The 27037-nt window shown below is 30.6% G+C and overlaps 1 protein-coding gene across 9 annotated transcripts in view; it reads right to left on the minus strand.

Moving 5' to 3' along the window:
* Positions 1-27037, minus strand: part of AGTPBP1 (ATP/GTP binding carboxypeptidase 1) — a 192685-nt gene that overhangs the window by 103743 nt on the left and 61905 nt on the right. For all 9 annotated transcript variants that reach the window (XM_074280197.1, XM_074280199.1, XM_074280194.1 and 6 more), the window contains 9 exons: positions 22036-22099; positions 21022-21168; positions 17639-17770; positions 15484-15577; positions 12875-12912; positions 9961-10169; positions 8045-8222; positions 4713-4810; positions 1378-1494 (listed from right to left, as the gene is read on the minus strand). In XM_074280197.1, coding sequence (XP_074136298.1) covers positions 1378-1494; positions 4713-4810; positions 8045-8222; positions 9961-10169; positions 12875-12912; positions 15484-15577; positions 17639-17770; positions 21022-21168; positions 22036-22099 — 1077 coding nt within the window. The remainder of the gene's footprint in view (positions 1-1377; positions 1495-4712; positions 4811-8044; positions 8223-9960; positions 10170-12874; positions 12913-15483; positions 15578-17638; positions 17771-21021; positions 21169-22035; positions 22100-27037) is intronic.

Genomic DNA, 27037 nt, shown 5'->3' on the forward strand with positions numbered 1-27037 from the left:
TAGAGACTAACTAATCTAACACTCATTCTACAAATTAGGAAATTGAGGCTCAGAAAAGTTAAGCAATTTTAGTGATATCACACAGTTTACCCATTGCAGAGCCAAGATCAGTAATTTCCACACACTCAACTCTTTCCTTAAGTCACATTCAAATATTAAGTTATTTATATTCCACTTAACTTTTCTATTAATTGCTAGTTCAAGCTAAGCTATTTACGAAAATAAAATAAAAATCTTTAACATGAATTAAGGGTGGTAGCAAATTATAAGTTAGATGTCCTAATACTCCCCATTAATTTATAGTTAACATTACCAAAAAAAGAAAAAAATTAGTTTAAAATATTACCATATTTAGTTGCAAATGTCAATGATATCATGAAAATGGTTTTTAGTTATCACTTTCAACTAGTTCTTACTTCCAACATACCAGTGCAATTAAATGAAAGGAGGTATTAACAGATGAATAGTGTTTTTTTTAAGTAATATTTTAAAGATTCAAGTGTTGTAGAACTAATAAGGTATGTCTACAAGTTGTTTCAGCTGAAAAAAGGGCTTAAAAATAACCAAGTCTATACCATTCTTTTTTTTTTTTTTTTAAACTTTGAGGACTAGAGCTCCCTACTGTATACAGGCTGAAAGTACATTGGTCACTCACAGGCCAGACCCCAGTTCTGATTAGCAAAAAAGCTTTGACCATAATTTGTGCCCTAGGCAGTTTCAATCTTCCTTAAGAAGGCTAGTGGTCCCTGAATCTCAGGCATTCAACATCTTGGTGCTAGAGTTAATGCTAATTAATATCCAATTGACTTTTATCCTTTGGCAGCTCAGAACTGCCTGAGCCTACCCTAATAGCAGGGACTACATGTGTATGCCACGATTCCTAGTTTTTGCCATTCATTTTGTGGATAAAAACAATTTAAAATCCAGAGAAGTTAAGTGGTTTACACAAGGTCATACACCTAAATAGTTACTGATAAAGAAAAACTTTTCCCATTTTAAATATGAAAAGCAAAATAGGAAATATATTTCCATTTAAGAAATAAAAGAATTCTTAATTGATGAAAACATTAAGAATCTGGATTAAGTCAGCTTCCCCCCTTTGTTTTTCAAAATCACTTAATATTTTTTTCAATTACATGTAAAGATAGTTTTCAACATTCATGTGTGTATATATATATATATATACACACACACATACATACAAATCTATCTATATATAAATATATATAATATATATAAATACACAATCATTTTCAGCATATTTCAATATTAATTATGTTGCAAAAGAAAAATCAAAACAAAAGGGGGAAACTACAAGGCAAAAAACAACAAAAATGAAAAAAGTGGAATTAGTATGGTCCTTTTTTTTCTCTTTACCTGAAAGTCATCAGAAAGTTCATGGAAAAAGTGTTCATACATTTTTAATTCTTCTATTGGTCGTCCTAATTCTTCTTTGGGTTTTAACTTGTTAATATCAGTCTCAATATCATCATTCTGTAGCAATCAAAACATATTGGTATCAACGGTTAGGCATACCTTTAATAAGCCAATACATTTTCAATATAATGCCATCCAAATAACTACATGGAATTAAAACCAAAGGATGAGCAAAATAAATTATGCAATAATTCCTACTAATTTTCTTTTAGTAATTTATCTAATTTAACATTTTAAGTGTTTTTAATAGAGAAAAATCACATCATTAAGACGTATTAAACCAATTCAAAAGAGTCAAACTGTAAAGTATATACTTAGGGCTAGATACAGAAAAGTAAATTAAAAGAAACCTCACTAAGCTATTCTATAACTTTTGAATATAAAAAAAATTCAGAGACATGGGAAAAGTTGCATGAAGGAATTCAGAGTTGAAAGAACACATACATACATACATAAATAACCACTCAATCAACAGATGCTTAGCTCTGTTCCAGGTATTGACCCTGGGACAGAAGTGAGATTGTTATTTCACCCAAACTTACTGTCTATTCAGGGAATACATTTCCATATAGAACTAAATACACACATTTATACAAAAGGTAATTTGCCTGGTGGTGGGGAAGTATGAGTGGATAACAAAACAGATCCAAAAGAAGTCTTCAGAAAATGGAGAAGTTATAGATTGTATGCAGGGAGACAAATAGAAGAAAACTGCACTAATCCAGGTAAGAGGTGTTTGCAATATGAAGTGGCAACAAATTCTGGTCAAATACAGCAGTCAATGTTATCAAAGGAAGAGGACCTAGCTTTCCTTTCTGTTGTTTGTCCTTCATTCTCAAAGAAGATCATGACTTCAGGAAGGGGATGCTAAGACATGCAAGTGAAATGGATTTAAGTGAGGGAGGGCTGGGCAAGGCCACCTGCCTTACTTTTCCTTCCAGAGTCATCTGGGTCCAAGGGGCTAGATGTAGATTAGGATAACTGGAGATGGCCCATGATGCAGTGGAAGACCTTGGCCTTTTTAAGCTGAGGTCTTCAGTAAGTCTTGGCTATACCCAAAGTAATTAAGGATGGGTAGCAAACGAGGCAAAGAATCTCCTCTTTATTACTTTCTGTTAAAAAGTGATAAACCAGACTTCTGGTGGAAGAGATTTACTTTGTAAGAGGGATTGTTTGGGTATTTTATGGGAAGTTTTATTTCAAAACAAAATATTTTGCAATACTTAATAACATACAAATGATTCTCAAACCTTTTTTATCCATGACCATTTTGAAAATTAAGACATCCTATACTCCCCAAAGAGTTTACTTCAGGCTATTCATTATAGAAGATTAGAACCAAACTATGTGCCACTCTGGGAGAAGATGTTGAAACTGAAAGAAAGGTTAAAAGTATCCACTGGAAGTAGGAAAATCTGTAGTCAAATAGGACCAGCTGAAACTAATTTATGTGCTGTTCAGAGAGGATATCAAGAAGTTCCAAATATCCCACTGATCAAGAAGACTTGAGAGTCTGATCTACAGTGGCTTTGTGATCCCAAATTGAGAGAGCCATAAAATAACATGACAAATTATTATAAACTCACTACAGGGCCAGAGAGGTATGGAAAAAATTTAAATATTCATTTAATATATAACATTAATATATTATTTTTGTTATTAATTAATTATAGAAGTAATCTATAATATAAAATATATTTTTAATTTGCCTTATTCATAACACAAACTCCACTTCAAAACTACAAATATACTGAAATATACTGCATATGTTTTCAGACTTTGTTTCAATATATTGATTGGTTTTTGTTGAGGTTTTTTTTTTCCTTCTTGAATTTTTTCTTTTAAAAATATTGTTATATGACCATTCTGGAGATTAATTTAGAACTATGCCCAAAGGACTTATCAAACTTTGCATATCCTTTGACCTAGCAGTGTTTCTATTGGGCCTACTATTATCCTAAAGAGATTTTTAAAGGAGGGAAAGGGACCTACATGTGCAAAAATGTTTGTGCCACTCATAGTGGCAAGAAATGTAAACTAAGTGGGATGCCCATCACTTGGAGAATGGCTGAAGAAATGGTATATGAATGTTATGGAATATTTTTGTTCTATAAGAAACAATCAGCAGAATGATTTCAGAGAGGCCTGAAGAGACTTACATGAACTGATGTTGAGTGAAATGAGCAGAACCAGGAGATCATTTTACAATTAGATTATGTGACAATCAATTGTGATGGACTTGGTTCTTTTCAACAATAAGGTGAGTCAGACCAATTCCAATAGACTTGTGATGGAAAGAGCCATCTGCACCTAGAAAGAGGACTGGGTCTAAATGTGGGGGTGTCTAAATGTGGATCATAATAAATGTTTACCTTTTCTGTTGTTTGCTTGCTTGTTTTTTTATTTTTATTTTTTTTCTTTTTGACCTGCTTTTTCTTGTGCAAGCATGATAAATATGGAAACATGTTTAGAAGAAATGCACATATTTAACCTCTACTAGACTGCTTGATATCTAAGAGGACACAGAAGTTGGGGAGGGAGGGAGAAAAATTTGGAACACAAGGATTGGTAGGGGTGAATATTGAAAACTACCTTTGCATGTATTTTGAAAAATAAAAAATTATTATTATAAAAAATATTGTTGGGGCAGCTAGATAGCACAGTGGATAGAGCACCAGCCTTGAAGTCAGGAGGACCTGAGTTCAAATCTGCTCTCAGACACTTAACACTTCCTAGCTGTGTGACCTGTGTAAGTCACTTAACCCCAATTGCCTCAGCAAAATAAAAAATTAATAAAATAATAATATATATATGATAATATATATATATATATGTTTATACATATATATATGTACATATATATATATACATATATATATATATATATATTGTTAAATAGTCTGACTCACTGGGAAGGAGAAAGGAAAGCTACTAAGAGAAATTCTGATGATATTAAAAAATATTGAAACAAAGTTTATTTTTAGAATAACAAAATATACAATATATATTATTTTACAATTTAATTATATGTATATTAAAATCTTTCCCAATGCCAAAAGAAGGGAATTAGACAACATTTCAAGACTCTTTTTACTTTTAGGACTTAGAGCAAAGTTTTACTTTTTTTTTGTAATAGCTTACTCTCACTGATGATCCAAAAAAAAAAAGGGCACATATTTAGCAATATGCTTCTATGTCATTATTCAAATTTAATTTTTTCTACAACAATAAAAACATAATGTATGTGGTTGCTGACAATTAACATTTATACTAACCTTAAAATTTTGGTCTATATCATCATCATTCTCAATTTCATTTTCAGCTTCTAATTCAAGATCTTCATTGTCATCGCTTTCATCTACTACGTCATCCACTGTGATACAAAAGGCTCTATAAGTAGGTGAGAGGTAAACTTTCTACAAAATGACACCTGAGGAAGACTGTTTTGTTCAAAGTACTAAGAATTCACATCATAAAAATACCACAAATGCACAAATATTTATAAATAATTGTTATTAATAAATATCAAATAGCACCTTCTGTTGTGACTCACCTTCACTGCTTGTACTTAAATAGCACTAACTGTGAAATCTATAGGTAAAATTACATTAGTATCATATATGCAAATGTGTGATACTAATATAATAATAATAATTACATTAAATATATACATATACATACATATATATATATATGTAAAGTACCAACTAGAGAATTTTGCTCATGAGAAAATAAGAGTTGCTCTTTTTTTGATGCTTCATCCACTCTGGATTTTTATGATATTAACTCTTAGTTTTCTTCTTACCTGATTGCTCTTCCAATTTCCTTTATAAGTTCATCATCTACCACCCTAACTGCAGGTGTACCCCAAAGCCTATGGCTATTCTGGGTTTTATTTTCTTCCCTCTATTACTTGCTAACCTGGTCAGCTCCCATCACTTTAATTATCATTTCCATAGAGATTACTCCTAAATCTACATATCCAACATAGTTCTCTCTCCTGAATGCCAGTCTTGCATCAACAACTATTTACCAAATATTTTCATTTTTAATTGTCCAAAGACATTTCACTCTCAACATATCCAAATAAAAACTTATTATTTCTTCCCCCCTTTCCCCTTATAAATAAACCCTGTGACAAATTTCCGTATTTCAGCCAAAGGTGTATTTCCAATCCTCCATTTAGGAAGGTTCATAATCTCAGGGTCATCTTTTGTTCTTCAATTGGCAAGTCCACTATTTTGGGGGTTTTTTGGCCACGTGATTACCAATATAGCTCAGAATCTAATCAACTTTTATCTGACTAATTTTATAACAGCCTCCTGTTTTCCTTCCCTCAAGTCTCTCTCCTGATGCATACTCCACATAGCAACCAAGATGATTTATAGAAAACATAGGTCTGAAAATGTCACTCCTCTGCTCAATAAAATCTAATGGTTCTACAGGATATTATATAAACTCCTTTATTTGGCACATAAATTCCTTCATCATTTAGTTCAACCTACTTTTCACCTTTTCAGCATTATTGTGTATTATTTCTTTCTTGCACTATGTAGTAAAATTAAATTGGCCTGTAGTTGTTACTCATACATGATACTCAATCTCTTAATTCCATTTGCAAAAGTTGTCCCTCATACTTCAAATACATTCCTTTCTCCTTTCATCTCTTACAATCCCTAGTTTTCTTCAAAAGTTCAAGCCAGCTTTTTACATAAAACCTTTTCAACTCCCCCAAGTTAATAATGCCCCTCCTCCTAAAACATCATATATGTGTGTGTGTGTGTTTGTGTGTATATATATATATATGTACAAGTGTGTGTATTTTGTGTTTGCCTATATATATGGCCAATACGAGCTCCTTTAAAAAAAACAGAATATATCAATTTTGTCTTTGTACAACATTACCACAGCTAAATGGCATGGTGGATAGTGCATCAGGCTTGGCAAAATCAGGAAGAACTGAATTCAAATCCAACCTCAGATACTTACTAGCTATGTAACCATGGTAAAGTCATTTAACCTCTGTTTGTCTGTTTCCTCAAGTGTAAAATGAAGCTAATAATGCACCTCCCTTACAGTATTGCTGTGGAGATCAAATGAGATCATATTTGTAAAGAGTTTAAGCACAGTGCCTGGTATGTAGTAGGTACTAAAAAAAATACTTATTCCATCCTTCTCTCTGGAACATAAAAAAACCTCAACAAATATTTATTGATGTTTCTACTTCTCCCTAATGAATGTATAGCTCTAGGATCAAAAAAAATGAAATAAATTTATAACAGCCAGACATATGAGCTCAGGAAAAAAGTGACTAGTGAAGAAAAAGAACAGTTTAGCACCAAAAAGGATTTGACAGACTGATATTAGGAAGGAGATTTTCTTGACTAGCTGGAAGACAATAAACTCAAGTAAACAGAAAAAGGGATAAATCAAATTGTTCATTAAGTGAGGCAAAATAAGCATATTATATAGATTTTTTTTTAAACTCAAAAGATTAGTCTGAAAGATGTTACTGTTCTGATATGGAGAAGGGACTACTTGTTCATAACCAGAAGATGGAGCTATAAGCCCTTTGTTTCCTTAAAGGGAAACAAAAAGCTAACATGGCACTCCTTATATCTGCATGGTGCTTAAAAAAAATAATAATAAATAAAAAACTTTTCAAGGCACATCAAAAGAAAGAGAGGTGGTAAACTTATAAAGAAATGGTAGACAAAAGTTATCCAAGAGGAGGAATGTATGCATACTCTACAGAATGCATCACTGTTAGGAAGGGCTATATAAATGAGATCCAATCAATTTTGGATTATATGCCCTCTAAGATTTTTTTCATATCCTAATACTAAATGTACAATCATTTTTACTATTTTAACATTTAAATACTGCTTTTTTACAATATTAAAATTAAAAATAAAAATTTAAAAATTTGCACAATTGTTAAACTATTTCTTCTTTTATTTATTGATTTATTATAGACCAAAAAAACTTTTAAAAAACCAGCATGTCCAACTAATCTTCTCTTCTCCAAAACACTTTCTCCTTCACTGATTGTCAAATTTTAAAAATCTCAGTTATTTTAGACTTCCTGAAAAATTCATTTCTCATTTTCTAACATATACATACACAAATATAGTTCAAAGCCAATATAATATCAGCCACTAATTTATCTTTAATCAGATAATTCAAGTACAATTCTTAAAGTAAATGCCTTTAAGGAGACAGAAAACCACCAGACTTTTAATTTAAAAAAATGTTTAGTTCACTTAATAGGTAAAAAAAGCAGAAATTAATTTCATTGATTATATATTCATAATATATGTCCACATACTTTAAAAATCATTAGTACCGATTTAAATGTTAAATTTTGGATTATATTTGCTTAGTTAAATTCTCTTATAATTCACATTCATAAATATAACATATATCACTATATTAAAAAGCACTCTTCTGGCAATATAAATATAAACTAAGGGTCTCTTTTTAAAATAATAGGTGAAGCAAAGTAAAATATGATTAATATATTAACTCTTCCTTTTCTGTTCAACCATAAGAAAAATAGACAATAAAATAAAAACAACAACATTATATAGCACATAGTTAATCATACCTTCAGGTGGTAAATTGTACAGCTGAGCCACAGGTCCAGTCACAGGAATAACTGGTAATTGGAAATGAAAAGCACTTTTAATAGTTGGTAATGGAAGACGATTTTTAGGAAAACATTTCCTCATTATCAGACTGGACGTGTTGACGAGAGGATCAAGAGTCCTGACTGCCAAGCAATCCTATTTTTAAAGGAAAGGAAAAAACACTATGTAATCACCATGAGTATCAAGTTTTAGATATCTTCAGAGGAAATATTTTTCTGACATTTTTTCAGTAAAAATACCTATTTTATCAACAAAGCATAATTTAAATAACTTTGTCCATTTTTAATACAAGTGTTCTTTTATATCATCAATATGAAAATTCTAATAATATTTAAAGAAAATGATAACCAGGTCATTATTCACTATTGTTAATAAACAATGACTTGGGTGAGTAGCACTATGGCATGAATCAGTAACTTTCTGAGAGGAAAGAACTTTTGTGGAAGATAATACGCTCTCTGACTATACCTTTTTGATAGGCCATGTTAAATGATTTTTTCGATATATATTACATGATTTTTTGATATATGAATTTTCCTCAGCTACTGTGACCTCTTCACCTTAAAATATTCTTCTGCCATGTCAGATCCTCCTCCCATTAGTGAGTATTATGTGGCTTCCATTTTGAGAACAGGCCCAGATTAGCCATGATTCATCTTTTTCTTGGCTCTGCTTCTGTCCAGACTTAAGCCCTGATTCAGGTATCAAGTCATCACCAACCCTTCAAATATTATCCCCCACACACTTTTTAGTTGCCTTTTTATGGCTTCCTCCCATTAGAAGGTAAAAATCTTTCTTTTTTTATTATATTTATATACTGAGCACAGTGCATGGTTCATAATCAGTATGTGATAATGACTATTGACTTAGCAGTACTGCCAACTGATAAACTGAGAGAAATCAAAATGCATACTTTTTTCTATTCACTAGCTTTCTTTTATAACTCAAATATCTATCCTATATTAAACATAACCTGGTCTCATTTCTTAAAATTATAAATTTCGGGCTAGTTGCATCATGGTGGTAAAGGATATTTTAAACAATTAAAGTACCTCAGAGGCCACTTAGTCCAACTTATTTTTGAACAACATAAGTTCATTATGAAATATATTGCCCTCCTCTTGATAAAGTGAAAGACTACAGGTGTAGAAGGTTGTATACATATTCATATGTAATCACTGAGCCAGTCAATTTTGCTTTATTCTTTTTCTTTTTTTCCAAGAAAAGGTACTATTTGTGGGTAGAAGTATATTGGGAAAGGAGTAAAGTAGGAAAAGGGAAAAAGGCAACTATAATGTCAAAGAATCACAAACAAACATGATAAGTAAAATTATAAGGCACCAATTGTAATAATGGGGCTCTGAGGGACACATTCTGATACTTCCATCAAAAGTCTTCAAGATCCAAAATAAACTTTTATCAAAAATGCAAGTGTACAGGGGACATAATAAACAAGTGTCTAATCTAGTATAAGCGAGACCACCATGACATTCCCCCAAGGAAAATATCCAAGATTCTGTCCAATGAACTATTATAAACCCTGGATAATATTCAAACAGAAGTTACACATAATTTTGCTCCATTCATGAATTTAAATAGCCTCTTCATTCTATAAACTCACAAGCTGATGCTTAATCTTCTATGCATCTTTATGAGCCTAGTTTTTCTAAGCAGAAAGTCAAAAGGCAGTTAATAATATACATGCTATATGTAAGAAAAGAAAAATTTAACATTTTCCTTTAGTTACTGTTTTAAAGTTTTTACTTTGATGATTACTTAACTAGTATCCTCTTAAATAAATTCCCATTTCTCATAATTAAAATCAGTTTTTAATATATAAATCTAAGAAAAGGAAATTTAAAAAGCAACTTACTTGTGAAGTGTTGTACAGAATTTTCATTCCATTGGCATCAATAAATGCCTTTCTCCCCAACTTGAGGCTTGTAACACTTTTTAAACTCTGTAAAATTCCCTTCCGGATAAGCATGTTTCTGTGCCGATTATCATGCCGGTGCCAATCTACATAAATTGTTAAAAGCACATGGACATATCCTCTGTCTACAGCTCTCCTGGCATTTGTTTCTTTAACAAGAAAAAAAAAGATTAAGAAAGAACACTGAAGATGATAAGAGAAAAGCTGTGGAACATAAGTTAGAATTATTGCTTTTTTTTTTTCTTTTCACATAGCAAACTTAATTTGTATTCTATACCATGATGCATTCTCCTAATAACACATTTTAAAGAAATCTTTAGCAATAAAGTTTTAAAACATTTTTTCATCTATTATGTAAATGTAACAAGCTTCAGTAAATACAAATCAATATTTTCCAGAGATCTATTTATATTATTGTTTAGTGATCAGGATCTTTATATCTGAGTCATCTCAAAAAAGTTTTCATTAATGAAAAAAATTTTCATCCATTATGAAACTTGTAAACATATGTGTATATGTATTTGAGTGCAATGAATTGGTCTATATAGAACTTTAACTTGCTATATGATTACATGGCTTATAGTTTATGCAAAATAATTAATGTAATAGTGATAATTCATTCTATTACACTATTAATTGAATGAACCCATTTTCTTTTCTGAGACTTCACCAATTATGCAAATATGTCACCCTTCCTTTATCTTATAATTAAATTGTCAACATTTCTATAAACTTAAACTTAATTAGGATTCTAAGATATGAACCTTGAAATAGAGTTAAGCTCTAGGATCTTAGCTGTCTGAAAAAAGTACCCAATATACCAAAGATACTAGGCTACTCTTGGGAAATAGTTTGAGCCCTGAGAAAATAAAAATCACTAGCATCCCAGCAACTGGAAATTTTATTTACATCCAAAAAGGAATAAGCTAGCCAGAAAAATAATCCACTAGATATAGCATTATGTGTAGTAGAAATTATCACATCTGCTCTTTTAAAACAATTCTTCAGAAATAGTTGTATATGTACACAACCAACTATTTCAAATTAATTTACCTGATTTTTTGATCTAACTGAAATGTTCTTAACTAGTTAATTCAGTTAAGAATCAAATCACTTGCTTGGGCGCCAAGGATCTGTTCCTCGTACTCATGCAAACCACTTTATGGATTGAGGAAGAGAGGGGATATTTCTTCAATTACTCCAAGGTCTAGCCTTAATTTCATCTTCACTCTAATTATTTAAAAGTTGCTCTCCTTTTTTGCTTTTTATTGTTTCATTTTAAAAAACAACCACCTTATATATCCATGCAAGTTCTTATTCAAGTATTAAAAGAATCTTTGGATATATGAAGGACTCACATAAAATTCACCTACATTTCAAAGGAAGAAAAAGTATTTTTTAAAGAATTTCACCACAGGAGTTAGCTAGTACCCATGAAGCTGCTTAATGCTACATGTCCTAAGTCTCACATTTCTCTATATCCAAAATATCTTTACTAGCATGTACAATATGTATTTATTTTAATGTATTAACTTTTTTAATACTCAATTTCAAAAATAGGGTTTTTCAACATAAACATATTTTAAATGTTTTTTAAATCAGAAATAATTTCAACTGCTTAATTTTTAAAGTAATCTTTAATAACAATTCATTTTTAATATTATTTCAAAACTGTCACATGGCTGTTGTTTAAACATAAATATACAGTGTAATAAATTTTATTCCAGAAATAGAGATTTCCTCATTTCTAAAATTCAAGGAAGAATAGCAGCTTATAAGTCAATGGAATAAGTTCCCCTAAAGATAAATCACACATCCTTTCTGACATCTTTACAAATACTTTTTGTATTATCAGCTCTGATTAATTATCTAAGTTAATTATTTAAGTCCATAAACTACTAGCATCATTAAAGTGTTAACCATAAGTCAAAATTATCAAATGTTAGCAAATTATCAATACAAATATTGGGAAGGGCTGCTTGATAGCACAGTGGATAGGGCACCCACCATGGAATCAGGAGAATTCAAATCCAACCTCAGACTCTTGCACCAGCTAACTGGGTAACCTTGGGCAAGTTACTTAACTCTGACTGTCTTACGCTATAATTTAAATTGGGATTAAATAATCTATTAGTTTCAATCAGCTAATTATTCTTTATGTATTAAATAAATAACACTCCCTCTGACTAATGCTACTAATAAGGAATAGATGGTATATACATACCAAGAGAAACAGAATTAGAGAGCTGAAATAGTAATAGGGCAAGAATGGTGAAAGAAATTGATAAAAGAACCACCTAAGATAGCATTCTTCTCCCTATTTTTGAAATGAGAAAATATCTACCTCTGGAATAAAATTTATTAAAATGCAAATTTGTATTCAAACAATAAAATTCACACCTGAAAAAATTTTAACATATGAGAAAAACACTCCATCAAATAAAAGATTAAATGAAAAATTGCATGTTTTAAATACCTGAGTAAAAACAAGTTATTTAGATCACCATTTCAAATAAAAGAAGTGTTCAAAATGATATATGATATCCTTAAAATATGTTTTCTTATAAATCATTCTTCTCTATCAGGTACTTATCAACTGTTCTATATATTTCTGTTTTAGAAACAAGTTAATACACTAGATTGACATAATGTTCCAACATTTATTATTACATATGAGATCATTTTATTGGACAAGTGAAAAATTTAAAATCAAATTTTAATTTTAACATTTAATTTTTACCTTTTAACATTACTGAAGAGAAAATATTTAAACTGAATCTGGTTTCCATGTCTTTAACATGATGGAATATTCTAGAAGATATAATCTAGTATTTTCTAATATTTAAACACTTACTTGATTTTAGCAATGCAGCAAGTGTGTCTAAAGCAACCCTGTTAACACAACAAGAAAACACAAAAGAACAAAACTAGTAAAATTAGTCTACAGCAGAATAAATGCATTAAAATTATTTATTATTATTATTATTATTATTATTCTATTACTCATTCCAAAGTTCATTTATTTTTATGGTTTGTCAAAATACTTTGAGCTCATGCTCCAGTTTAAAACCTAGATGTGTTAAGATAAAATGTCAAGAGCACACCCAAAAAAAAAAAAAAATCACTTACATCTATCTTTTTATACAAAAGTAGACTGATGGAACTGACTTTCATTGTATAGGTATCTGAGTCTGTAAGAATCTACCCAGGAATTGTGTTGCTTTAAAAGTTACAACTCCTAGCCCCTAACAGTTCCTGAAATCTGTCATTATAAACTTAAATTCTGCAGAAGTATTTTTGATTTACTAAATTCAAAATATTACAACTATAAAATTTTCACTAAAAATTAGGCCATATTGCCTCTCAATTTATTATTGCTGTTCTTAGAAAAACACTGCTGTCAATAACAGAACTTTGGACAAAAGGTTAAGTTTAAGTTTCAGGGAAAAAAGATATAAAAGACAAAAGAACTTCACAACACATGTAATTCTAGGATCGGTTCCCCTACACACACACACACACACACACACACACACACACACACACACACACGCTGCGCGCGCGCGCACGATGCGCACACAAATATATATAACCCATGTCTATAGCACTTTCCTGGACCATCTTATCCCAGACTAAGATATGCAAATTGGAAAAAAAAGATATTTCCCAAAAATAAGTATGTTCTTCATCTTCCTCCCAACAATCAAATACACAATGAAAATAGCTTTGAATAAAATTCTCATTAAGAAATTGCCAACGAAAATTATATTAGATTGAGATTTCAATTAAATTTATCTACCATTTTTTTCATCACTCTGAGGTTATTAGTAAATAAGAGTAACAATCTCAAAGATCAATGAAGGTTACCAAAGGAGAACATGAATCAGTATCTAGAAGTCTGAATAATCTACCACTTTTAAAATAAATATGAGAAATGATGCAAGCCAAAACAAGAAGAAACCACATACATAAATATAATATTCAATATGATTTTTTTCAAGATTTCTTCTAAATCACAGTGATTTCTATATAACTCTGAATATAAGCGAAATGCTATAAACACAGGTTTACTCTTGCAATGATTCTATACTAAAAATTTCTTCCATCTCCCTGGGAGTATCAAATTTGATAACATATAGAAATCATTATATGAATTCTAATTATTATAAGTTAAGCATATATCTTTAACTAGAATGCTTAACTTAGTAGCATGAGCCAGCACTAAAAAGTACAACCAATTGAAGATTAATGAAAGAAAGAAGTAGGAAAATTATTATGAAATATTTCAAAAACCAAATAGAGAAACAGTCTAAGTATGAAGATCATCTTTAACAACTATATGAAAATAATCCTTTTTCTTACTTTATTAAATCTGATCTTAAGAATGTTGTTCATTGGAAAAATTAGGTGGGTTTACCACATTATTGACAGTCTTGTCAACATAATCATATAAGCAATTACCTACTTTTTAACCATAATTTAGGAAGGATAACATAGGAGATACTAATTGCTTCACTTACTGAATAAATGAAAGAATGGCTAGAACTTTAGTTTTAAGATACATGTACAGGAGACCAAGAGAAAGAAAAAATAATACTGATAATCATTACAAAAAAGGGAAGACTTAATTTAATGCACAAACTTCATAAAATAACAATGAAGAAATCCATAAATTAAACTGATTTCAGACAAGGATGGATGAAAAGATTTCATCTCATAGCAGTGATCTAACTTTTCTATTCCATAATGCATAATACTTAGTTAAGGTTTTACAAAATTTGAAATTATTAACCTAATTTATGTGAATGAAATTACAAATTTTAGTCTTTTTCCTTTATCTGAGTTTAAATTCCAAAGCTAGAAATCAAATGAGAGCTCATCAACTGGATAATGCTTAAAGAAATCATAGTATATAAATGTAAAAGAAATTATTGTGTAATGAGCAATGACAACTGTGAAAAATTCAGAGAAGTATGCAAAGATTTATATGAAATAATGCAGAGTAAAGTAAACAGAACTAGAAGAATGGTAGGTATGATGATCACAAAAATAAAAATTCGTTTTTAAACACTGAAAAGATGTAGAACTTTAATTGTAATCAGTAATCTGGTCCTGTATATAAAAGAAATGAAACATACTCTTCTTCTCAACAAAGAAGTAAAATTACTAGGAAAGAATGGTGCACAGAGTCAAATGCAGTAACTATATGCACTGCTTTTTTTCTTTTTTACAACGAAGGATTCAATTTGGGAAGTGAGAAGGAATAAGTGGAAATGACTAATATAAAAAAAGAAATGGCCTAAATTAGCTTTCAAGTCTTCTATTTATAAATTGGAGTTTTAGAGGTGAAAAGAACTTTAATTTTTTTAAACAAACTTTCTGCTATTACATACAAGAAAACTAAGGCACAGAGAAATTTAAGTTGTACTTTTGTTTATATTTATAAAACATTTATGTACTCACTTCATAAGGCCAGTGTTCTTTTTACTAAAAGGGCCAATGATTTTAAACATCAGTTCCACAACTCCATTTTTCCCTAAGGATACTGCATTCACAGCTAAAAAGAAAAAAAAAAAAGTTGTAATTCACAATAACAAAGTATGTTTACTGGTATGTGCACACAAAATACATAACATTTAATGAGCATACACAAGCTTTATGTGAAATGCTCACATTTTACTAAGTATAGGAAGGGGTTAAAGTTTTATGGATTAAATCACTGATTATAAAGATAGGACATACTCAATAACTCAAGATAAAAAAGTATTTTTTTTAATGGAACACTAAACCAGAAAATATGAGCGAGGCAAACAAAATCCTATGTCAAATCCAAGGTTATAGACTAAAGTTTTAAAGAAGGCTTTCTAGAAAAACTTGAGAAATGCATCCTTTAAAAGTTTCTGCCTATTACATGAACTGATGCTGAGTAAAGTTAGCAGAACCAAGAGAACACTGTATGAAATATCAAGATTATGTGATTATCAACTCTGATGGACTTGAGGAGGTAAGAGAGGGAAGAACAAAATTTTGGAATGCAAAATCTTATAAAAATGAATAATTGAAACTATATATATATTTGCAAAAATACTATTTGAAGAAAAAATACTATTGAGGAAAAAAGTTCTAAAAAAGTTGAGGAATATGCTGCAGAGAAAAAGGTTTTAAAAAGTAATACATAATACTCTCTTTTATGCAGGATTTAACAAACATCTTTATGTGGGGAACTCTCATGAAAGAGGTCTGCAAAAACTTCCCCAAGGGACAATAAACTAATTTTTAAATGAACTTGAAGTTGCTTATTAAGATAAATGTTACAATTTAATTACGGAATAGATTATCAATTTCACCCCAAATCTCATCATGAAACCTTAAAGAGCTGTCCAAATGATACAAATTTGTCTCTACTAAATATTCCTTTAACAAATTAGCAATTCATAAAGTATTGATATCCTTTTTGCCAAACAGAAATCTTCATCATAATTGAATATTGTTAAGATTGTACCTAGATTTTTTAAAAAAGTAAACACCTACATTTTCCCTAGTTTCACTATCACTATGAAATTTTTAAGTACCTAAAAAATAATTCATGTGAAAATGGTGAGAGAAAAAATTCTAAAATTGTTTAGTAATGTTTTTGAAAAGAGTTTTACGATGTAACGTTTTTAAAATCAAAAAATCCTAGTAATATTTTTAATCATCAGTCACTAAGGTAATAATTATCTTGTGGAAGGTAAGATTATAGCTGAGATTTTTTTTATAATTAGGTTTTTATTCCACAAACATTTCATTTACCTTTTTGAACCTATTTCCTCATCTGTAGAATGAGGAACTGAATTAGATAGTACCCAAGATCCTTTCGAGGATTTAACTCCTATGGCTCAAATATAAATGGAATGAGATATGGAACTAAAAGATTTAGTATGGTCATCATACTATGATAAATAATTAACTCCTCAACAGGCTATGAATTGTGCTAGTTATACTGTCCAAGGATTCACTGATGATGTTTATATCTCACATAAAAATACACAGTATCCTCCTCTGTAAAATGACACCTAGCCCACAAGTCTGTTTTGAGAAGCAAATGAGATAATATACATAAACTGCTTTTTAAATCTTAAATTCACATGAGCTATTATTATTATTCAAACCCCTATTGATTAGTTTTCCATTCTTTTCTCTGCTGTCAAACTATCTACTGCTCATTACTTCTAATTCCAATCACCACTTCATGTGTGTGTGTGTGTGTGTGTGTGTGTGTGTGTGTGTGTGTGTGTGTGTGTGTGTGTGAGAGAGAGAGAGAGAAAGAGTAATTTAGCTGGTGATGTCTATAAAATATTCATCTAGAATTACAGAAGCAGCAGCAGAATATAAAAGGTACAAGGCAGAATGAAAGTAAAGAAAAGAGGTAGGGACATGGAAGCAAGCAGTGGTGAACTACAATTCTTAAAAGCTTTTTTTTTTTAAACAATATAATTAATTCTGACTCTTTTGAGATATGTTAATTGTTCACTATTAGTAATTTACTGAGAAAAACGACAATATTACTTTGCTTTACAATTACAATGGGATTTTTTTGGTAAATAAGGTAAACTGAAAGGAACTTTACAACACTTACGATTGGTAGAATACACTCGTAAAAGCTGAAGACAAGGCAGCACTAAACGTTGATTCTGCAAATTCTGTTTCACCAAATTCAGAGTTACAATTAAGGCCCCATTAATTCTAGACTTCACCCCAAATTTTTTATCTATAATAAAAATAAATAAACATAAAGCATTTATAAGTAACTCAAGAAAGGATTGACATTATTTTTCAATTTCTATTTTTAATGTAATTTATCTGCACATTTAAATCATTTTTGCCAAATTTTTCAAGGTCTCATAAAGTGGGAAAAATTAGTTCTCATTTCTGATGTTTTTCTATCAAGTTAAACAAAATATATAGGTTTGTACTGAGAAATACTCCTACAAATAGATAACATGAAAAAAAAATAGAATATAAAATTTTTTTACTAAAAAAGCATGATCAGTAAAGGATTAAATGAAAATTGGGCATTTAAGATTTTAAGAATTAAATATATACATTTTAAGGGCATTTAATTGCTTGGCAATTATAAAAATCATCTGATTTGGTAGATTAAAATACTACCTTTTCATACTCCCTCCCATCCAAAAATCAAAATTATACAAAATTCTTTAAAAAGATTTAAGATCACACACTCATGACACTCATAGCTGGTGGAGCATAAAACTAAGTCATATGCAAATCAAAGGTATTTGCTACTGCCATGAAAGTGAAACAATGAACAGTTTAATTGAAAAGGGATTCTCTATAGATAGTAAAGTCCTCCAGAAGGAGGACCGTTTGTGGGTAACACTGTGTCTACTGCATCAAATCTTGGAACATTACAGAACCATCTGGACACAATCCAAAATCACTCAAAAGGGTGTAGCTTTGCCATCCACATAACCACAAGGAAAAGCAAGGGGATAAAGAGTATTTTCCCATTTTTATATGTTGTTAAATAAACAATGAAAAAGATCATCAGACAAGTTGGGCATAACATTAAACAGAAGAACTGACAAAATTGTTCAGATGCATCAGCATGCTAATAGGTAGTTGTTGATGTTCTCTTGACTGCCTTTTTATTGGTATTAACAATTCTAATATTTCTCAGTGCCTGGTATTTTCCCATTTTAGATACTTTGTGAATCCTTTCTTAAAGCCTTAATGATTTTGTCACCTGCAGCACAAAATTTCATCCACATATATTTGGTGTAATACTGTTGCTTTTCCTATCCTTGTTCTCTTTATTTCAATTTTTACTTCTCTAAGTACATGTGAGATTGATATTAGAGAATAAGTATGATGGTTCCACTTTCCTTGATGACAGGAAATTTTATTATAATTATATTTGCAGACTTTTTCTACCTTTTTCCATTTGTTTTTCTCCTCTCATATTCATCTTTTATCCTTAGGATGGATATTCTTAGTTAGATTTCTCACTAAGGTTTTTTAAAGCTGATTTTACCCTCTATTGCTCTGCTCCGTTTTTTTTAAAAGTGATAGTGCTCATAATAATCCTTTCTGTTTTTATTTTGCAACTATGTTTACATTCCATATTGTCCCTGGCTATCATATCTCTCTGTTCAGCAAATCCAGTTTTTAATGAATAAAGTACATTTTAGGTTCTTTTAGTATTCTCATTGAAGTACTTGTTTCACATCAATTTTACTTCTATATGAGTTATATGTATTGTATGTTTATATATTGTATCTATAACTCATTTTTCATCATCAATAATATTTAAATAGGTCAAGATGAAGTTGTCTTAATTGCACACCAAATATTTTTCTCATTTTTATTCTCTTAGCTTTGTAGTAAATTTAAATTTAGCCCTAATAAGTCAGTTATCTGATTATACATTGATAGTTGATTAACAAATGTTACTTCCTGACAGTTAAAATATAATTTTAAGATGTTCAATGTCCATATGCAGGGCAATTCTTAAAGAAATTGTTCATGATATATAGGCATAAAGGTTCTATGTACTCTATATGCTTTTGGCCTCTCTTTTATTACTCCTAATTCAGATTTTCTAACATTTTTCACTGGCCTCACCTATTCCCACCTTTACACTCAAGTCAGTATCAAAGTATATATTCATTTAAGTCTTAGCAACTTCTTCATAGAACTCCTCTATTAATCTTTGCAACAGATATTGGTACATAAAATTTACCTATTTTCAAAGTGATCTTTTTGTAAATACTTATCAAAAGAACTTCAACACAAAGATAACCAAATGTCTCATTACAGTTCGTTGTCTCTAGAATAAGACAAACCTAATTTCACCTATTTTTAATTTATTTTCCAAGGACAGATTATGAACCATCTTTCCATTTAACTACAATCTCTGGTTTTTTATTTCACTAAAAGTGAATATGCCGATACTGACATGATTCAGTCCCTCATAATGGCTGATCTCAAAATTAAAACAGGTATGTTCAAGTTTATAGAGAGCCTAAAATTCGTATTATTCTTTCCCCCTGTTCTGCCACCATTACTGAAGGAGCAGCAACGAGAGGCACTTTGCATTTTTTTTTTTTGGTTAAGACTATACTTTTAACTTTGTAGTATACCTAATAGTCACTAAAAATAATTGTTAATGGAAAATAATAATAACAATTTATTTAACTTCATTCTTAAACATTTTCAAGCACATCTCTGCCTACCAAAATTTCTTTCTTCAAGGTCCCTAGCCCAAAGGTCACCTCCTTAATAAAAATCCTTACCCTATATTTACCCCACAGCCACTTAAAGTGATCTCTTTCTCCTTTAATTTTTTTCATAGCACTTTGACTCTTTTTTATTACCATATTCTATCTTGTGTCATAATTACTTAAAATACATGTGTTTCCTTCAGATTAAAATGTAAGATCCTTAGAGTCAAAGATTATGTTATTTTTCATTAGTTTCTCTTCAGCATTTTGAATACAGTAATGCTGATTATTTGCAATATTCTCCTCCCTATTTTCAAATGGCCTTGTTTTATATCTCCCCTACATAAAGATCATAAAGTTAAGAGGGAAGAATGATTATAATTTCTATTTGTTTGCACTTAACAATTTCTCTATTACTTTTTTTTTTTTTTTTTTTTGCTGAGGCCATTGGGATTAAGTGACTTGCCAAGGGTCACACAGCTAGGAAGTGTTAAGTGTCAGAGGTCAAATATAAACTCAGGTCCACCTAACTTCAGGGCTGACTCTCTATCCACTGTGACATCTACCTGCTCCCTCACAAAATCAGGATTATCAGCGGCATAAATAAGAATGATTTAAAAACAAAGAGAACTTCAACAAGCATGCTCTATTACAAAACACAACTAAATATCATTCAAAGTTCAAATTTAGTAGTTCCAAACAAAAAATGATAATATTACAAAGGCAATTCTTATTCTAATAATAATAATTATTATTATTATTCCATTAAAATGATTACCTTTTGGTCCAGTTCTCGCAAGAAGAGTGTGAATTTGAATCATTAAGTCTTCATGTGGTGGAGATTCTTTGCTGGCGTTCAAAAGTAACTGCAACAATATTTGTGTTCCACCTTTGGAGACTAAAGCACTTGCTCTTCTACTACCACCTTTAAATTTAAACCAACACACACAATCCTCAAAGCCATATCAATTTAAAAAATCATTACAGTATCATGTAAATTATGGGAAGTCAAAACATTAAATCTTTGGAGACTCCAATTTATTGTTAGGAAAAAATCATGGAAAAATATGTACAACTTTTAGGCACATCTTGGGGAAGTACATCATGAAGCAATGAAAAGAACGATGAACTAAGACTCATAAAGCCTGACTCAGCTACTTTTGACCTCTGTAACTTTGGTCAACTCTCTTCTCTGGTTCTTGATTCCTTTATCTGTAAAGTTAGGGGTTTGAAATAGATGGTTTCTGGGTCTATAATCCTATGGTCTTCCCTAAATAATAAAAAAGGAATTAGAGGTACCTGCCCTCATAAATATGGAGCAACACTACATCTATCTATGATAAAAAGAAAAGGTAAAATAGTTATAATGCTATTTTCTTCCTTTCCTACAAATACATTTTAAACCATAAATATTTTAAATTAATACCCCACAACTTACGTATGATAGATACATAAAGGAATAGGAAGCAAAGTTATAAATTTGGTAACAGGTCCTCCAACTACCATATTATCATCAGATAAATTCAATCTTACCTTGCATGCAATTCTCATGTAATATTTTTGAGACAGCACATCAAAACAAAAACTGGATTGTACATACACTCAGTATGGCACTCTTACGTTAAAGAGTTTTCAAGAAAATAAAGTATACTTTTAAAAGAACGTTGCAAAAAGAACATCCTTTATCAGGCTGTGTTCCTTCATTTTTAGCTCAGAAATTATAATCATTATAGAGACGCATTATTTTTAGGCATTATCCTTTATATTCAGCAATAAAACCAAAGGAACTTACCAACTGACACCAATTCAACAAGAATGTTTAAGAGATTAAGTGTGGTCTGAAGGTCTTTTGTGTTCTGAAACAAAAATATTTTATTTTCAGTATTAAAATCATTGCATATAGTTATCAAAGTCTTTTAGCATTTACTTAAATTTTGTGGGTACCTTTCCTTTCTCAATTCTTGAGCTTAAGATCAAATGCCTTTAAGGCTTCTACCTTGCTCATGTCTCACTATAGTCCTTATGCTTTTCCTTCCAGAATCTTTAATCCTTAAACTTATATTTACAAGTGTCATGTCCTAGCTGAATCACTCAATTTCTAAGAGAGTCATTTTCCTCATCTTTAAAATGGGGATAAAAATACTATCATTAACATATTTCATAGAATAATGAGAACATTCCAAAGAGTCACATAAATGAAAATTATTAAGTCTAGCTGGAAATGAATTAATATTAGAGGAGATTTCCATTTTTTCTTACTATTCTTTCATTATAGTAGAATTCTTGTTATATACCCTTATTACAATAAATCATTTTAACCTTTTATGCACATGTATTCAGAGGCATGCATGTAAACAGTAACTAAGCTTACCTCAAGTCTGCCCAAACTACCATTCACCACTACAAACTATAAATTATTATAGGATATTATAAATGCCATATAAAGAGGACATTTGAAGGTTTAGCAATAACAGTAGCTAAATTCAAAAGTCTAAAACTTAAAAAAACATTCAAACATTTTGTTAATCAAATATCTAGAATTGGAATTAGTCGTTTTTATTCAAAATTCCAGTAATGAAATAGGAAAGGAGTTGATAAATTTTTTCTCTTAGGAGGATGACTATATTTCAATATAATCCATTTCCTTTGTAATCTTATATCTTTTATTCACATAAAAGCATTATTCTGAGAAGAGTCTATCAGCTTCACCAGACTGTCAAAGAGATCCATGACACACATGCAGAAATACTCTACACTAAATATTACAATTCAATATTTCCCAAAAGTAAAATTTTACCTCAATAATCATCTTTCCCAAAGTCAAAAGAAATCGATTCCTTTAAAGACTATATTAAGATATATATTTGCCTAAACGATAATTTCCCAAAAATTTATCAATATAATACTGTACCACTTAGTTTTCAAATTTCAGCAAAAATACAATGAAATCTACTATTCTCAATAAAAATTGATAATTATCTTTGTTTCTGAAATTTTTTACAATTTTAAAGAAAATTATTTATCCTTTAAAAGGGGATGGGAAATGAATGTAGAATCATAATAACATTAAGAAAGAGTCTCACACTTATCTCCATTTTTCAGCATATTATCCTATCCATATTTTTATATTTATCACACTGAAGCTAGTCTATGAATACATACACCTAATTCCTCTAACCTGTGTAATCTTAGACAACACACTAAATCTTGCTGGGCCTCAGGTTCCTCATCTTTACTGTAAAATGAGGGGATTAGACTAGATAACTTCTGAAATACCCTCCTGCTCTAGATCTATAATATTGCATGTTAAGACAAATACTTTAGAATGATCATTTTGAAAATTGTGTGGAAAGAATGGATGCAGGGAATTCAATCTGAAGATTTCTGAAATAGTCCAGGTAAAAGGTGATAAGGGATTGAATTAAAATTATAGCTAATACAGAGAAGAGAATAAATATCAAGAAATACTATAAAGCCAGAATCAGAATCAGCAAAATTTGTAACTGATTGAATATGTGGGATAATTAAGGGTAAGGAATAAAGAATGACTATAGATTATAGCTTTGACCGACTGGAAGTCCTCTCAAAAGAAATAAATTTTGGAAGATAAATGGGTTGGGGAGGAAGATATGTTCTTTTTAGGACATTCTGAAATTAAGATATCTCTGAGGTATCCATTTTGAAATATCCAACAGGTGCTAAGGGACTAGAGTGCAGGAAAGAGATTAAGATCAAATATACAGATCTTGTTGTCATCTGTGTAGATGTGATAATTGAACCCATGATAACTGATTAAGTCACCAAAAAAGATAAAAATCAGATTAAATCCTAATGGAAATTCCAAGAAAAAGTCACAATGAGTCATTTTGCTAGCCCACGCTAGCATAAAGATGGAGTAGTGTGAAGATAATGAGGATGAGATCTGATCAAAAGGGAGCATTCTAACACAAGTGGAGGTCCCAGACCCATGCTAGGATATCCTCAAAGCCAAGTGCAACACGGAAATAGAAACAAGTACAAACTGGCAATTTTATTGCTCACTAATCAGTTTCAGGTCTCAGGTCCAGTAAAGAGTAGATCTATGCCTATCCTCTGGAGCAGGGAATGACCAAGTAGCAGCAATGTTGCTAAGATTCCAAGAGTAGAAAAAAATCTTAGATTCAACTTCTAGTCCAGTCAACCAGGGCAGAAATCTCAGACCAAAAAGAAACCTGCAATTCTATCACCCTGAACCAACAGAACTTCTCAGTTGGTTGACATCAGTCAAGTCCAGCAACAATCTACTATTGCTCAAATCCAAACCCAGATCAGGAATTTGGAGAGCTCAGATCAGGGAGACAACTATCAGACTTTTTCCCTGAGACAAATCATTTAGGGAGCACCAAAAGCTTTAAGGTCCTCTGCCTGACCTGTTCTGAGTTCCTAGAAAAATACTTTTAATACTCAAAAAAAAAAAAAAAAAAAAAGAACAAAATCACTTAGATTTCTTTTAGAAATGTATAGATTCCAAACCTAACATCAAATCTGAATTCAGGAAGTAGGCAGAAAGAATGATAAAAAAAAAAAAAAAAATTCCATTATAGTGTTTATGATGACAGGGATCCTCACATCATAAACTCCGAAGATAATAACTCTAAAATAGAAAGAGATGAAATAAGAGTTTTCAAATGTTTTGTCAATTAAAAGATAGCTCTAAGGAAAAAAAACTGGAAAAGAAATTAAAGTTATGGAATTAATAACAAATCCCTTGAAAATTGGAATGGATCAAATGAGTCCACAAAAAAAAACAAAAAAAAAATTTTTTAAAGTGAAAAGGCTAAAGAAAAAAAGGGAAAAAATCTCACAGATCAAAAAAAAAAAAAAATTGACCTGGAAATTAGATTGAGGAAAAAAAAATGTAACAATAATTGGAACAACATGAACACTAAGATCAAAACAAAAGCCTAGATATATTTCAAACAATTTTAAGAAAACTACATAGATCTCTGAAGCAGAAAGCAAAATGGTGACAGAATGAATTCCCAAAATGAAAACTCCCAGGAACATTATAGCCAAAATTCATGGCTTTTAGATCAAATAAAAATACTAAAAACAACCAGAAAAAAAAATCAAGTACTGAAAAACCATTCAGGATTGTACATGATTTAGAATCCACAACTATAAAGGTATAAAGAGTTTAAAATATGACATTATAGAAGGCAAAAGACATAGGCTTACAACTAATAATAATCTATCCAGGAAAATTGAGTATTATCACTGAGGGGAAGAAGGGAAATGAATCTTTAATGAAAGTGAATAATTCAAAAAATTCCAGATGAAAAGACCAAAGCTGTGTAGAAACTCTGAAGTTCAAATAAAAGTCAAGTAATATTTAAAAAAAGGAATATAAACATACAATGATGAAAAATTAAACAAGAAGAAACTGTTTACATTCTAATATTTCAAACTCTATCATCATCAAGATTCATCAAAGGAGTCCAATTAAGCAAAGTCTAGAAGTAAGTCTATTATGTCTTTTTACTCTTTAGATAAAAATTAAAAGAAAGTGGAAGAGGAATATTTAGGGGCATGGGGGAAAGGACAGAAACTTAAATTAGAGGAAATTATCTCACACCATCAAGATGCACAAGTAGTTAATGATACAAACCAAGGAGGAGAAGATGGTAGGAATGGCTGACACTGTAACTTCACTATCACATGAACTGCTCAAAAGAATGAATACATATATACTCACAACTGGTTCAAAATATATTTCACTCCAAGTGAGGAAGAAGTAAAGGGGAAGAAGCGAAAAGGGGGAATTAAAAAGTTAAGAAAAGAATAAGTCCTAAGTAAATTCTAAATAATAATACATAAAAAATATTTATAGCTCTTTTTGAGGTAGCAAAAAATGAGAATCTTAAGGGGGTACCCATAAATTAGGAAATTAAGAAACATGTTAAGTTATGAAAATATGATGGAATACTATTTGTGCTATTAAGAAATGATGAAAGTGAGGCAGCTAGGTGGTGCAGTGAATACAGCACCAGCCCTGAAGTTAGGAAGACCTGAGTTCAAATCTGACCTTAGAACTTAACACTTCCTAGCTATGTGACCCTGGACAAATCACTTAACCCCAATTGCCTCAGGAGAGGGAGAGAGAGATTCAGAAACCCAGGAAGACTATATGAAAACAAGTCTTGATGTAGATAAAACCAAAACAATGTATACAATGACAATAAGATAGAAAAGACAAACAAGTTTGAATGAATTAAGAAGCAGTGTAATGTTAGTGTAATGACTAACCATGATTCCAGAAAGCTAATACTGAATGATACTACATCTTAAAGAAAAGTGAATGAGTAAGAATACAAAGTGAGATATATGTATATTTATATATGCATGTGTACATAAATATGTATGTGGGGGGGTGTGCATGTGCGTGTGTGTGTGTGGACATGGCCAGTGTCCATTGCTTCAACTATAGATACTTGTGACAAGGATTTTGTTTCTATTTCATTCTCAACTGGGAGGAAGAAGGGGTTTGAGTAGACAAAAGAGAAGGATTTTTGCTAATAAAAAAATTAAATGTAATTTTTCTAAAAAGACACTGTTGACATTTTAGAGAAATTGCCTTCAGATGCCAGATGAGTATGGAAGCAAGAATAATGGGGCTAAGACATGAATGAGAGCAGAGAAAGCAGACAATTAAGTACTGACATTTTTTCCCTCAGAGATTTGGCTGTGAAAGAGGAATAAAATAGGATAAGGTTAAGTGAGAGTTTATTAAGTATGGAAGGAACCTTTGCATGGTT

This window comes from Sminthopsis crassicaudata, chromosome 1, assembly GCF_048593235.1.
Source record: "Sminthopsis crassicaudata isolate SCR6 chromosome 1, ASM4859323v1, whole genome shotgun sequence".
Taxonomy (NCBI): domain Eukaryota; kingdom Metazoa; phylum Chordata; class Mammalia; order Dasyuromorphia; family Dasyuridae; genus Sminthopsis; species Sminthopsis crassicaudata.